Here is a 14595-nt window from a genome sequence, read left to right as displayed (position 1 = left end):
GACTTTTAGAGCAGATTCCTCAGCTTCTCTTCCACTGCCCATGTATTCCTATGTTTATCCACATTCTGTGTATGAGACAATGAGACTGAAAAGTGACTTAAACTTGTTCTGAAACACAGTGGGCCATAAGCAGTAGCTGAGCCAGGACCAGAATTCCTGCCTTCTGATTCCCTGTCTGCTGTTCTTTCTGCGCAGCCCTGTGAAAAGGAATCAGGTTAGAGAGGCCTTGTGTCTTGGAACACATGGCAATTTCTTTCTCATCTCTTTGGTGGCAACATGGAAGGCCCACTCTATAAGAAAGCACAGGTTCTACACACTTTACATCTCTGCAGTCTAACTCTTGCCCCCTCCCCCCTCCTTTAATTTCTTTTAGATCTCTTTCAGGATATCAGTGTGAGAAAAAAAGGTCTCATTAATTTAATCTTTCAATGAAAATATACTCAGTGACTGTTTGTGCCAGGCCCATTACTACTATTGGACTCACATAGAAAATTCCATTTGACTGAACTTTGAAAATTCAAGGTAGTTGCTTGAAAAGGAAGAGTCATGTTCATATCACCCATTAATTAGATCATTATCATGTGAGGTTAGCTATACAGTGTCATTATCACAGTCATATCTCTTTGAGGAGGGCAGCATTCATTATCTTAATTTAAACCTCACAACAACCCAATAAGGTTGGTATTATAAATGCATTTTTATGGATGAGTAAACTGAGGTTCAGACAAAAATGGTTAACATTTGAGTCATTTCCTGTGCACCAGGCGGTGTGTTAGTGTTTATCTGAATCACGCATAATCTTCACAAGAGCCCTGTGATATCCGACCAAAATTATTCCCATTTTAATGATGAAAAGTATGACATTCCGAGAGGTTAGGCATTTTGCTCAGGTCATATAAGTACATGGTGTGACTTGGTTAAGATGAGGAATTATCTACCCAGCCGCCCACTTCAGAGCCAGGATAGGGATCCCCCGTGTATTTCCATCCAATATTCTCGCCTTCAGAAGTAGATCAGAGACGAGATTCCTCCTGAGGCCCATGTCAAGGCCCTGTGTCTGCCTCCTGCCCGTCTGGTGCATGGCACCCCGGAGTGCTCAGTGCTTGGTTGGCCGTGTCCTATGGATAGTCAGATGTCTGGCAATGCCCAGGAGAGCCATGTAGACCCAGTTTTGACCCAAACCTCATGAACCCACAACCATATTTTTCTGTCTCCAATCACTGATCTCTTCCTGTGCAATTAAGAAATCTACCCGCAGGTTCAAATTTAAACCAGTAGCTTGCGTTTAAACTCAGATTCAAGTAGATTATGTATTTTTTATTTTTTATTAAATGTAGGACAGTAAAAGGAGGGCATATATGTGATATAGTAAAGGTGTGTTTTTAAATGGAAAGACAAACCATAAGTACTCGATTGATAATAATTAACCCTTTCAACACATCGGCATTTCCAGAGGTCTTGGGAAAATATTATTACACCTTCTCACTTATTGGCCTTCAATTTTCCAGTAGTTCTCTTTCCAACCTGCAAGCCTCCTCAATTCCTGATTTTTCCATTTGTTTATTGAGCTAATATTTACTGAGTACCTGCTCTGTTCTAGGAAGTATAGATAACAGCTGTGAAAAAGACTGACGTACTTAATTATAACCACGATAAAAGCTACAGAGGAAAGTATAAGGTGCTGTTAAAATTTTAATAATAATGGGGAGGGAGAAGAGCTGTGAAGTCAGGGAAGGTTTTCTGGGGGATTGATATTTAAGTTGAGACCAGAAGGCTGAGTAGGAGTTAGGCAGGTAGGACGGGAACGGAAGGAAGCGTTCCAGGCACAGGGTCTCTAGCACATAGGAAGGCCCCAACGCAAGTAAAACTTGACTCATTTAGTTGCTAAGAAGCAGTCAACGACAGGAAAGTGCTTCCACGCAGAAAAAAAGCCACAGGTTGGAGAAGGACCTTTTTTTGTTCTTTTTAAAAGTTAGTGGCTTGAAAATGGATACTTCTGGAAAAAGTGATGATATTGCTGACCCATTGTTAATCTCATGATATGAAAGATGAAGTGGCCTGGTTTCAAGGGTGGTGCTGTGGGGAGGAGTGGGAGCCAGTAGCTCAGAAGGAGGCTGGGGGAGGTGGGGAGGGCTGTGGGGTGACTCTGATTCTGGGGGTTCTGTCTCCTCAGGCCTGAAGACCATTGTGGGCGCCCTGATTCAGTCCGTGAAGAAGCTGTCAGATGTGATGATCCTGACAGTGTTCTGCCTGAGTGTTTTCGCCTTGATCGGCCTGCAGCTGTTCATGGGCAACCTGCGGAACAAGTGTGTGGTGTGGCCCATAAACTTCAATGACAGCTACCTCGAGAACGGCACCCGAGGCTTCGACTGGGACGAGTATATCAACAATAAAAGTAGGTGGCCCCTTCTCTGCAAGAGGAGAAAGGAAAATGTATCTCTAGGTTCCACGGCTAGAAGCCACCACTGGGCTTTCACAAAGGTAGCTGGGGCCAGAAAGGAATGCCGGTGCCGGAGGTAGCTTTGTGGATCATGTCCTTCCCTGGAGGTGGGGTTGTGTTCGGAAGCTCTCCCACCCCACTTCTCTCCCTTTAAAACCAAAAATGAGACTTTGTAGCTTTGTCACATGTACTCCTAACCTTTTGCTTTGAAAATCAGGCTCAGTAGATAAAAATTCTTTTTTCCCTAATTGGGTTGCCTGAGATATTTAAACATTTGGTTTAGAATATACCTCTTAAGCATTCTTAATTCTTCAAGACATCATTAATTGATCTGGTGGAGTCAGGTAATTTCTAAGGCATCATTTGTTAAGGAATTTTAATAATTTCATTTCAGGAATCAAAGCACTTTAAGGAACATTTGGTGTAATAGTGCTGCTATGAAATGATGGGGAAAAGTTAACACTGTCACTATTAGTCACTCTTGAGGAAATAAAGGCAGTTAAGTAGCCAAAAGAAATGTTGCAAAGGGGATTTTTGGGACACATAAAATTAAAGGAGTCATGCCTTCCGTTTAATATAGGACATGTTAACTGGTGATCAGTGAGGATTTCTAGTTTACCTGTGGTTAAGAGAAGATACAAGGATAGAGGATAAAGTTATATAAACATATTCCAGCTTAGAAAACCTTCTTAAACCCCTTTGAGTTAACTACTGGACCTGGCATGTAGATTTGAAGTACGAGTGGAAGTCAGATGTCTGGGAAAAGAACATTGCATTAAGGGCTTTATGGTAGCACTTTTAATTTTTAAATACATATAGGAAAATTATGGGAAAGAATTCTTATCAGGTTTCATGCCTCTCAGAAAATATTTATATGAGCTAAAAATCAATAACTTTTTTTCCTGGGGCTAATGAGGGACAGTGTAACCTTATTCTCTCATTCCCTTAAATCTGCCTTATTCATTTCCTGCCTCTTCAAACTCTTCTAGCAAATTTTTACACAGTTCCTGGAATGCTAGAACCTCTACTCTGTGGGAACAGTTCTGATGCTGGGTAAGTAGCTCACCTAGTTTTACTCCCATCCCTTAAAATAATGTTTCAGATGAAACAGGCAATATTTTCACTTTTCTTGGTGCTCTGTAGTAGGCCCTAATTGGATCTAACATTTTGGGGCTAACGTATTTTCTTTAAAAATTGACCTGGCTACTTTGTTTCTTCCCTCTTTCTTTTCTTCTTCTTCTTCTTTTTTTAAATTCCCATTTGTTGGCCTGGTTCTATAGATAGTTATTTATTATCTCCAAGGTCATAAGGATAATTTACAGGACTGTTGAAAGCCCTGAACGTCCCTTTCTTTCCTCAGGCAATGCCCAGAGGGTTACCAATGTATGAAGGCAGGAAGGAATCCCAACTATGGTTACACAAGCTTTGACACTTTCAGCTGGGCCTTCTTGGCATTATTTCGCCTTATGACCCAGGACTATTGGGAAAACTTATATCAACTGGTAAGTAATACCTCTTTCTCAAGTGCTACCTCTTTTTTTTTTTTCTTTTTTTGTGTGATAATGTTTGCATGAGGCTATCTGGGGTTGGGCACATTCTATGTTAAGAGACCTTTAGTGAAGACATTATACAGTCACCTTAGGATGTTATTTCTCTGTTCTATAAAATTAAGTGAATTCTTTCGGCTCCTGTCCTGTTTCTTTAATGCTCAGTCATTTATAGCCATGGAGGCTTACAGCCTCTTGCCTGGCCTGAGAATCTGCTGTCTCTTCCTACTTCTTATTGTTTCACCAAACCATCTGCAGTATGGCTGCTTTTGGATTTTTGGGTTTATGGCATCCTTTTAAGAAATATTAATTAAACACATTGTGCAAGGCACTGTGCTAGACATTGTAAAGATAAGATTTCTATCCACAAGGACCTTGGAGTCTAAATAGATCAATGTTTTGGGGATTTGTAACATATTTGGACTTGTTCAAGCAGGTCGTGACAGTTTAAAAAAAAAAAAGGTCAGTACCATTCTATTGGGCTGCGTTGGTGACTGGGCAAGTCATTTAACTTTGCTGGTTCTGATGGAGAAGTTTGTCTAGGTCAGTGGTTCTCAACCTGTGGGTCGCGACCCCTTTGGCGGTCGAATGACCCTTTCAAGGGGTCGCCTAAGACCATCGTGCATATCAGATATTTACATTACGATTCATAACAGTAGCAACATTACAGTTATGAAGTAGCAACGAAAATAATTTTATGGTTGGGTCACAACATGAGGAACTGTATTTAAAGGGCCCGAAGGTTGAGAACCACTGCTTTATGTCATATCCTCTTTAAAAACCCGTCCTATTACAAGAGGATAAGGAAGAACGTCACTCAAAATGGGAACTTCCTGTGACTTGGACCTGATCCCAGAGATGGGATTTGTCTGTTAACACTCTTCAAGGGTCCGTAGGTAAATGAGCTAAAGCTTGTATTGTTTTCTTATATTTGTTTTAGAACCAACTGACAAAGTCAAATATAATTCTTAGCCCAGGGCATTTTTTTCTATTAAAAAAAAATGCTGTGAAAGGACTATATTAGGAGGTTTTGGAAATGGAAGAGGGCTTCTTTTGCCACAGTGCTTTGCAATGTGAAGGAGTACCACTCAGTGAAGGACCGTCCTGTTCAAAACGCAGCAGTGCCCCTACAGAGGAACATTAGCCCCGGGCTGTTTTCAGCCTGGTTCAGTCAATTCAAGTGACTCTGAAAATGGTCTTTATCTTTGCAGACTTTACGAGCAGCTGGAAAAACGTACATGATCTTCTTCGTCTTGGTCATCTTTGTGGGTTCTTTCTATTTGGTGAACTTGATCTTGGCTGTGGTAGCCATGGCTTATGAAGAGCAGAATCAGGCAACACTGGAGGAGGCAGAGCAGAAAGAGGCTGAATTCAAAGCAATGTTGGAACAACTTAAGAAGCAACAGGAAGAGGCACAGGTTAGTGATCAATGCTTTGCCACAGTCCTGCCTGCCAGATCGCCGTGACTAAGGCCCCATCTGATTGCGACTCCGATTGATCTCTTCTAGGCACATTGACAAATAGCAGTTATTGATCTGATTAAAATACAGTTAACAACTGCTCATGGTTGTTGCAATTATGCCATTTGTCTTAATGTCCAAATTATTTGGTAATATGATCTTTTGTTGAATTTCTCAACTGTTCAGTGTTCAGCTGCCATGAGGCTGTGGAGGAAAAATAAGTGGCCAGAGAAGTTTAGATAGTGCTTCATGTCAACATAGCCTTCCTGTTGCGGAGAATATTAGGATCGCCTTCAGAGATTTTCTGTAGTCTTAGAAAAGTATTGATTGTAATTAAAATTAAGATATAGATGAAATTCTAAAGTAAAATTTGAAAAACAAATTCATAATGCCACCACCCAAACACTTTACTTTCTAATCCTTATCCAAATATACGTGTATTTTTATGTTGTCGGGCCCATATGTATGATATAGTTTCTTAGCATGCATTTTCAGAGTTGCCCAGAAAAGATTACTTGATGCCAAGAAGGCAGCCAAATTCTTATCTGAGATACTCAAGAGAATAAATCCCAAAGTTCTCCCCACGGGGTTCTGCTCCGATTGCTCATTGCTGTGTGCCACAAAGCAGACTCAACTGGAAAACGGACGGAGCCGGGCCCTGGCCACAGTCTCCTCACTGGCTGGTTCTCCTTCCTCCTTTTCTCACCCTTTTCCGTCTAAGGAAAAGGAAATAACCAGCAACTAGCTGCTTGGCTCTGGCGGCTCCAGGTAAGTGCTTCTGATCTGACCTGTGGCTCTGGCTCCTTTCCTAGGCTGCTGCGATGGCCACTTCAGCAGGAACTGTCTCAGAAGATGCCATCGAGGAAGAAGGTGAAGAAGAGGGAGGCTCCCCTAGGAGCTCGTCAGAAATGTCTAAGCTCAGTTCCAAGAGTGCGAAGGAAAGACGGAACCGGAGGAGGAAGAGGAAGCAGAAGGAACTCTCTGAAGGAGAGGAGAAAGGGGATCCTGAGAAGGTGTTCAAGTCCGAGTCAGAAGATGGTATGAGGAGGAAGGGCATTCGGCTGCCAGACAACAGGATCGGGAGGAAATTTTCCATCATGAATCAGGTAAACTCTTGGCGCTGGGTCAGACGGCCTAAGAAGTTCTGGTTTTCCTGATCTCACTTCATTCTCTTATTCCTCTTTGGCTTTACATTTTCCAGACCCATCCCTGCCTCCTAGGGCCTGCCTCCCCATGCGCCCGGTTGTTCTCTTCTGGGAGGAAGAGCTACTGGCATGTTAGGACCATTGCTGCTCGAACGCAGCCTAGGACGATGTGACGACCTTTGGCAGGCGTACTGCGGCGGAAAGCCTGTGTCTCCTCAGCAAGCCCGTGTTCTAAAACATCAGGCAGAACTGCTCCCCTCTTAGCATCTGAACATGCGCATTTAGCACCAACACCCCTGTTAAAGAATTGCATGTAACCGTAGATTTAAAAATGTGATGAAACTCTTTAGGTTGCCTTATTGGAATGTGGCAAGTTCTAGTAATTATTCTAGATGTATAGTGTCACGCTGATAAATCAGCCCATGGTAGGTTAAAAACCTCCACTCTACCAAACTTTGGTAAATGGGGAAAATGAAGAGAAAGAGCAGGGGGAGCACTTATGGATAATTATTGAGCATTACAGTAAATATCACATAACATATTTTTTATTTCAAAGAACACCAGCCACTAAAATCCAATTTTTAGGCCATTTAATTCCCATTTTAAAGAAATGCTGGAAAGTTTGTAAGGTATAGAATAGATTACAGTTATTGGTTATGGCATTGTATCCAGTGTCTTCCTGTTTCCCAGGTTTGATTCGTTGCTTTTTTTTGTTTGTTTGTTAATCCTCACCTGAGGATATTTTTCCATTGATTTTTAGAGAGAATGGAAAGGGGGGGGGGGAGAGACAGAGAGAGAGAGAGAGAGAGAGAGACAGAGAGAGAGAGAGAGAGAGAGAGAAAGAAATATTGATGTGAGAGAGACACATCGATTGGTTGCCTCCTGAACATGCCCTGACCAGGCAGGGATCGAACCTGCAACTGAGACATGTACCCTTGACCAGAATAGAATCCAGGACCCTTCAGCCCATGGGCCAGCACTCTATCCACTGAGCCAAACCAGCGAGGGCAAGGATATGCTTATTGATCATGGAGAGAGAGAAAGGGAGGAGGGGACAGAAGCAGAGACAGAGACAGAGATCGTTGACTCCCACAGGCACCCTGACTAGGGATTGAACCCAAAACCCAGGTATGTGCCCTGACTGGGAATCGAACGTGCCATCTTTTTGGAGTACAGGACGACGCTCCAACTAACTGAGCCACCCAGCTGGAGCCATTGTGTGTCTTTTTTGCATCCCTCTCTTCCCAGTTCAGTCTTCTGCTAGTCCTATTCATTTTATCATAACAGAATCTCACATGTCCATTCCCTTCTTATTCATCTGATCTTAGTTCAGACTTGTATAATTTTGTTCTTCTACAGTTATCCACCACAGTTTCGTTCCCTCTGGTCCTCCCTCTGCTTTGTGTTTTATATACTGTCAGCAGATGGCTTCCTGAAACATAGCTCTCATTACTCATGGAGTGCCTGCCATGTGTCAAGGATATGCTAGATCCTAGAGGTTAAAAGATGATTCAAATACCATCCCTGTCCTAGAAGCTTACAGTGTAGTGGACCAGCCCAACACATTGAAAAGTCACTTACATAATAACATTGATGGCAATATTTCATAATTGAGATATGCTGGGTTATTTTGGAGGACACAGATCTATCCCAACCCAGAGGTTCAGCAGAGATTTTCAGGTGATGTATGTGTGTGTTGGTGAGGGAGCAGTTAGAAGAAAGGGCATTTGAAGAAAAGTATGTTCCAGTTTGGATATACCCAGTGGAATTATTTGTTGGTTAACCAAATAGAGTGGTCTTTTAGGCACACATACAATCAAATGATAGCTCACTGAAGAGGCGCTAAGCTGAGGAGTGGTGATTGAAATAATGAAATTACTCAAAAATATTGTGTCGAGTGACGGAACAGTGGGCCAAAGACACAACCACTGGTGTCCATGGGCAGCAGAGATGAAGCTCATGAAGGAAAATAAATGAGTGGCCATTAGCGATGCTAAGAGAACCAAGAGTTCAGTGAAGCCAAGAGAACACAAGGGTTAGAGAAGGTAGGGAAGTGACCGATGGATTAAAATTTAACAGAGATGCTTCGTGAGATCAGAAGTGGAAATGTTTGTTGAATTTTGGCAATCTAAAGCACTGAGAACTTTAAAGACACGTTTCAGTACAGGGTAAGGATGGATGTTATATTGAGTGGGAAGTGGAGACAATGGGCATAGACTTCTCACTCGTGCTTATTTAAAGAATATGGGTGAAAATAAGCATTTTTGTAATATGGGAGGAGGGAAGCCCAGAAGAAGGGGAGATGGAGGTAGAAAATGAGGGAGAACAGAAAAGAAAATAGAACACAGTCTTGGAAGATGTAGTCTCCAATAGGAAACGGGCTTCTTGTTCCCCAAAACATTGGGAGAATAGGGGAGGTTGGGCGTGGATAAGTTTTTAGGTAGGGAGTAGGAAGCTGAGGAAGATAATACCTGACAGTTTCTAGTTTTCAATAATGTAGAAAGTTTAAAATCTTATTGAAGGGAATGAGAGGTTGCGTAGGGTTTAAAGAAAATATTGACAGTTTAAAATAGTTAATAAGAATGAGAGAGAGAATTCCTGTAACCAGATTTACTCTGCTTACTAACAAAGTCCCAACCCCTTCTCCTGGACACTCTGCCTTTTCGGTCTCTCGTCACTAAGCATCCTATTCTTAACGGAGTGAACTACTGGGTGCTTCTCCCATGTGTTTGTTTTCTACCCTCTGTTTCGCTCTAAATATACCCTAAGATGCCCCATTTTTCCATCTCTGAATGTCTGCATCACACTTATTCTTCACATTCTTTCTCAAGAAACATTTCCTGACCTCCCCCATTCCACACCCAATTGGAAATTATTTCATCTATTCATTCTATTTTATACATACCTCTTTACTCTCGGTGATATAATAGTTTCTTATGTTCATATCCTCTTCTTAAAGTCCTAAAGCCAAGACTTGCTTCTTTGCACATGGCTAGCATTCAGATATGTGTTGGACAATTAAATGAAGGACTTTTATAAAACTGATACTTAACCCCATCTGGGACTTCTTTATGGCCTGGCGCCAGCTGTCTCACCTTCACCTCACCTATCTCCTAGGGCAGCCTCTTTGGGGGAAAAGTGTGATTGCAGCTTTGTTGTAATCCCGCCTTTCACTGGCAAACCATCACTGAGCTAGTTAGAGCTGTTAACACTTTGCTGCTGAATGGTCTCTGATTAATCCAAACACTTTAGCACAGAGTTGTACTGATTGCTCCATAGCTCAAAGCACAAATCTGGGCTTCTGAGAGGTCCTGCTTTGCATGAAAATGTTCACTTCCTCTAATTTCCCCATCTGAGAAAAATTGTCGATTTCTACAGGCCACGGCTGACTGCCAAGACTTGCTTGGAAGCCCCACAAGGTAGTAGTAGTCTTTGTCCTAGGCTCCTCCTGCAGTTTCTCTGATTTTATCTGGAAGAATGGCTGAAGAAACTGAGGGCTAGAGATTAGCTAACTTGTCTAAGGTTATATAGCTAGTAAATATTAGTGTCAGCATTTGAACCAGGTCCCTCTGACTGCAGAGCAAAGCTTGTGTCCGTAAGCACTGCAGTCTGTAATCATCCCCTTACTCACCTCCACGCATGCATGGTCATCTCTCCTCTTGGCTTAACAATGAATGTGGCTTCAGTTTCCCAAAGCACAGTTCAGGTGTATATCAGTGTCCTTCACTGCCAGGTCTTTGGCACCCTCTTGAGACATCTGCCCAACCCATTTTCCTATAAAATTACTGCTGTGTTTTTAGGGCTTAGGACAGTTTATAAATATTAGGTTGAGTCCATTTTTGCAAAGTATTTTAATTATTGTATTGCATCAGTTCTCTCTTTCTGAGAGGGATAGAGAGTTAGAAACATCGATGAGAGAGAAACACCGATCAGTTGCCTTCTGCACACCTCCCACTGGGGATGTGTCCACAACCAAGGACACATGCCCTTCACTGGAATTGAACCTGGGACCTTTCAGTCTGCAGGCCGGTGCTCTATCCACTGAGCCAAACTGGTTAGGGCTTAAAGAACTTTTTTAAATGTGCTTTTATTATATTAGAAGAAAGTATAATTTTTAAAAATTTAAATATTAACTGATTTATTTTAAAATAATAATGATAAAACTGATTATATGTTTAATACAAGTTGTACATATTTTTGTAAAAAGTAACTTTCTCAGAACAAAAAAATTCGTGGAACTTTGACATTGGAGGGGAACCAAGATGGCGGTGTAGGTAAATGCTGGTCCACGCTGATAAAGGGGTATTTTGAACTCAGGTACTTGACCAAGATGGGACAACTTACTTTCAGACGTACCTATTAAGATCTTGCCAAGCCCGGCCGGTGTGACTCAGTGGTTGAGCATTGACTTATGAACCAGGAGATCATGGTGTGATTCCTGGTCAGGGTACATGCCCAGGTTGCAGGCTCAGTCCCCAGTGGGGAGCGTGTAGGAGGCAGCCAATCAGTGATTCTCTCTCATCGATATTTCGATCTCTCCCTTCCTCTCTGAAATCAATTTAAAAAAAATTTTTTTTAAAGGAGAGATAAAGCATGTGTTTAAAGAACTGTAGTAAATAGTAGAGTGTAAGTACTCTGAAAGGGGCTCAGTGCTGTGGGAAGATTAAGAAGTTTGTGGAGGAGAACCAAGAGGGTTTCCACAGCTGAACAGAGAGTGGAAATGGAGAAAATAAAGACCCAAGGGCAGTGTGCCTGAATGGCAAGGTATGTGAGGTTAAAGCGTGAAAGGTAAATGGAGAAAATAAATTAGATGCTAGAGGTGACCATGAGATTTAGCAAAGGAGTCCAGGAGTACCTGTGTCCTGTCTTGACCTGGCCGTAGTTCTCTCTGGGGAGGCCCTCAAGGCAGATACATATGCCCACGGCACAGTTTATTAACATGTAAGCTTATGCTCTGAACCTCAGCGTTCTAGGTTAAACTCAACTGAGCAGGTAGGCAGAAGCTCAAGGATACTTCCTATCCCCTCGGCACCCAATCATGGGACCTCACTCTCTTAATCATGTTTGTGCTCTGTATTTTAGGATGCTCTGACATTTTAGGAGCCTTGCTGGCAGGGTAGGGACTGCCCCTTCCAGTGCTAGCTTAATTCCTAGAGGCTACTTGCCTAGAAGTGTGCCTTTCATATGCAAAACCCCTGTTTCCCAATCTTTTCCTTTTGTCTAACTCACACACCAATATTTCCCCAATCCCTCCAGGGCCAACTACTGGGCACCTGGGACCACTCCTATAGCCCAGAGCCTGCCTGGAATTACCTAAACTGTCCAATCCTAAACTTGCTCAGAGGTTACTCTGAGCAACCTACTCTGCCTCACCCATTTGTTCCTGAGTAAACCACAATGCAGACTCGGCCATGCTTCCCCCCCCCCCCCTCCGTCACCCCTTCTGCCTCCTTACTAATCCTAGAACCTCCCCATGAGGCCCTCCATGCTCCCTTCTCTGAGAAACTGTAAGGAATAAACTCCTCCTTCAAAGGCAGTTGTCTCTGTGTCTGTCACCTTACCTTACCAGATTAAAACAAAATCATAGGTACATTTTAAGACACCGTCTTCTGGCCAGCCACACTGTTTAGGGAAGTGTTTCTCAACCTGTCTGTGGTGAAGAACCAGTTTCTGTTTTTCCCAAGTTTTCATGAACTGATACTGTTGTAAAATAAAATAACAATGAATTTCTAGAAAAATGGTCACAGTCTTGGATGTTGTGACGTCTACTTGCTGTAAGAGTTTCTAAATGATTCTCTTTGTTTTTCTACTTGTCTAGCTGCACACCAGTAGTAGGGCACTCACTAACATTGGCCTGTGGATCATACTTTGAGAATTGGTTCAGGGGAATGAATCAGTGAGAACGCCCAACATACATGTGAGGAGAGGACTGGCCAGCAGGGCGTTGGTGGAGGCCTTTATTCCTTTCCGAACCCAACGATATGGAGGAAGGAAGTCTAAGAGCTAGCCCTGTGTGTGCCCTTTTAACACACAGTGACACTTTCCACTCATAAATGAGACCTAGTGAACATTCTAGAATCTAACCAATGCAGCTTCTCCTCTGTGGTGCAGGGTTGGGGCAAAAGAGCAAAACAAATCAGAGTAATCAGGAAAGGGGTCAGAGACGTTGCATACCTGCATTCTCTTTTCAAAGGCCTATGTGCAGCATGTCGTATGTATTTAGCAGTGACATTTATGTCAACTAATCGATGGTTAGTGGTTTTCTTGATGTGCACCCCCCCCCCCTCCCGCAGTGATCAAATTCATTTATTGTCTCAGAGATTTGTGAGTTGCTTCGACCCAAGGCAGGAAAAGACTGCATACCAAGGGAAATGCAAATGAGAGAAGAGAGAATGATAGAACTAGAAATATCCGAAGAAAATACACCTGCGGGGGCTTCCCCATGCATTATAGGGAGAAACTGGAACTGGGAGCGCTTTGAATCTAGAGTTAGAAATGGAGTTCTAGGGAACAAAAACATCTGGGTGGGAATGTTAAAGAGGATCCCTACGGCCCTTCCAGGGTTATCACCAACAGTATGATTGTAAAAGGTTTATTTAACACATAGCACATGCAGTATTGTAGAGGCCCACAAAGAACTTCCACGGAGGGATCATTTACAAAAAGGTTAAGGCCTGAACTCTAAGGCAAAAATCTCATATAGCTAAAAATTATTTTGAAAATTCCTTCAAGTCATAATTGGGCAAACTAAGTATCTCAGAGTGTAACAGGAAGGATTATCCAAAGTCAGTTGTTACGTTTCTTTCTCTTAGAGCAGCAGTCCTCAAACTGGAGGTGCATCCTGTTGGACATTTGAAGGTTTTCCCAGCACAGTTTTAAGGAACCTGATTCCCAGATCTTTTTTTTTATTTTTATTAATCCTCACCTGAGGATATTTTTTGCATTGGGGGGAGGGGGGGAGGAGCTGAGAGAGAAGAGAGACATGGATTGGTTGCCTCCTGCACACACCCTAACCAAGGCCGGGGAGCAAACCCGAAGCCCAGCTACATGCCTTTTGGTGAGCATGACGATGCTGTAACCACTTGGACACACGGTCAGGGCCCAGATCTTTAACTTATTCCTATGCCCCAGGTTAGCCCTGTGGTCCAAAATCACACCATTTCTCCTTTTCCCTTACCCCTTTCACAGTTCACCTCCTCCCGACTTTACAAAAGAAAGACATACCTCTCTGTCATCCAATTATTATGTAGTGCATTACCCTAAGGTATAAAAATCTTTGAGGTGCCAAACAAAGGGACAATTGAGAATATTAGTATCTACAAAGTTTTCTTTAACCCAGGAAATGTAAATCCATCGTAAGGCTTTCTGAATTTATTTCTGACACACTTCTGTTAAGAGTGAAACAGACTTATAGTCCAGGGTATTGGGATGTTTTAAGTTCAGGAGCCAGGTGGTTACCACTGGGATACATATTAATAAACTCATTTTAAAAAATTAGGTCATACTTTCTCCTATGAAAATAAGTCTGATTTGGCCAGTTGCTTTGGCAGTGAGGGCATAGACATTTTCATAAATTAAATGAGCCAAATCTATCGCTTTGAGGTTTTTTTGTTTTGCTTTGTTTTTTGTTGTGTGTTTTTTGTTTTTTGATTTGCTTTGAGGTTTTGATGAAAATGTTTTAAAAGGATGTGATAAGGTAAATCACCTTATTAAAAAATTAATGTTGGCATTGATATATATAAATTAACAATATTTGGGTTATTCTAATCTTTTCTGTTGGGTTAAATAAGGTTCCTTTAAGTAAAGGAATAAACCCTTTAAGAGTAACCCGTATAATTATTAGAAATAATAAATAAAGCCTTTTTGGTATTCACAGAAATCAAGAAATAGAGTAATTCTAATAATTAGGTAGTAAATCCTTAGGCAAGTTGGGTGGTTTTAAGTCTTTGCTTTTAAAAAAATTGAGAGGAACTAATTTAATTGCTACCAATAAATCCTTAAAA

General features: G+C 42.0%; 1 protein-coding gene across 1 annotated transcript in view; it reads left to right on the top strand.

The window, feature by feature from the left end:
* The first annotated feature begins 2179 nt into the window (after positions 1–2179).
* The window catches only part of SCN8A (sodium voltage-gated channel alpha subunit 8), a 75589-nt gene continuing 63173 nt past the window's right edge, over positions 2180–14595 (top strand). The window contains exons 1-5 of the mRNA XM_081083772.1: positions 2180–2395; positions 3430–3493; positions 3801–3942; positions 5199–5405; positions 6260–6553. Of these exons, the coding sequence (XP_080939898.1) occupies positions 2230–2395; positions 3430–3493; positions 3801–3942; positions 5199–5405; positions 6260–6553 (873 nt within the window). The 5' untranslated portion in view covers positions 2180–2229. The remainder of the gene's footprint in view (positions 2396–3429; positions 3494–3800; positions 3943–5198; positions 5406–6259; positions 6554–14595) is intronic.

The sequence above is a fragment of the Myotis nattereri genome (assembly GCF_964212035.1).
Source record: "Myotis nattereri genome assembly, chromosome: 2".
Classification (NCBI taxonomy): domain Eukaryota; kingdom Metazoa; phylum Chordata; class Mammalia; order Chiroptera; family Vespertilionidae; genus Myotis; species Myotis nattereri.
The sequence above is the reverse complement of the archived record's forward strand: the minus strand, read 5'-3'. Positions and strand labels throughout refer to the sequence as shown.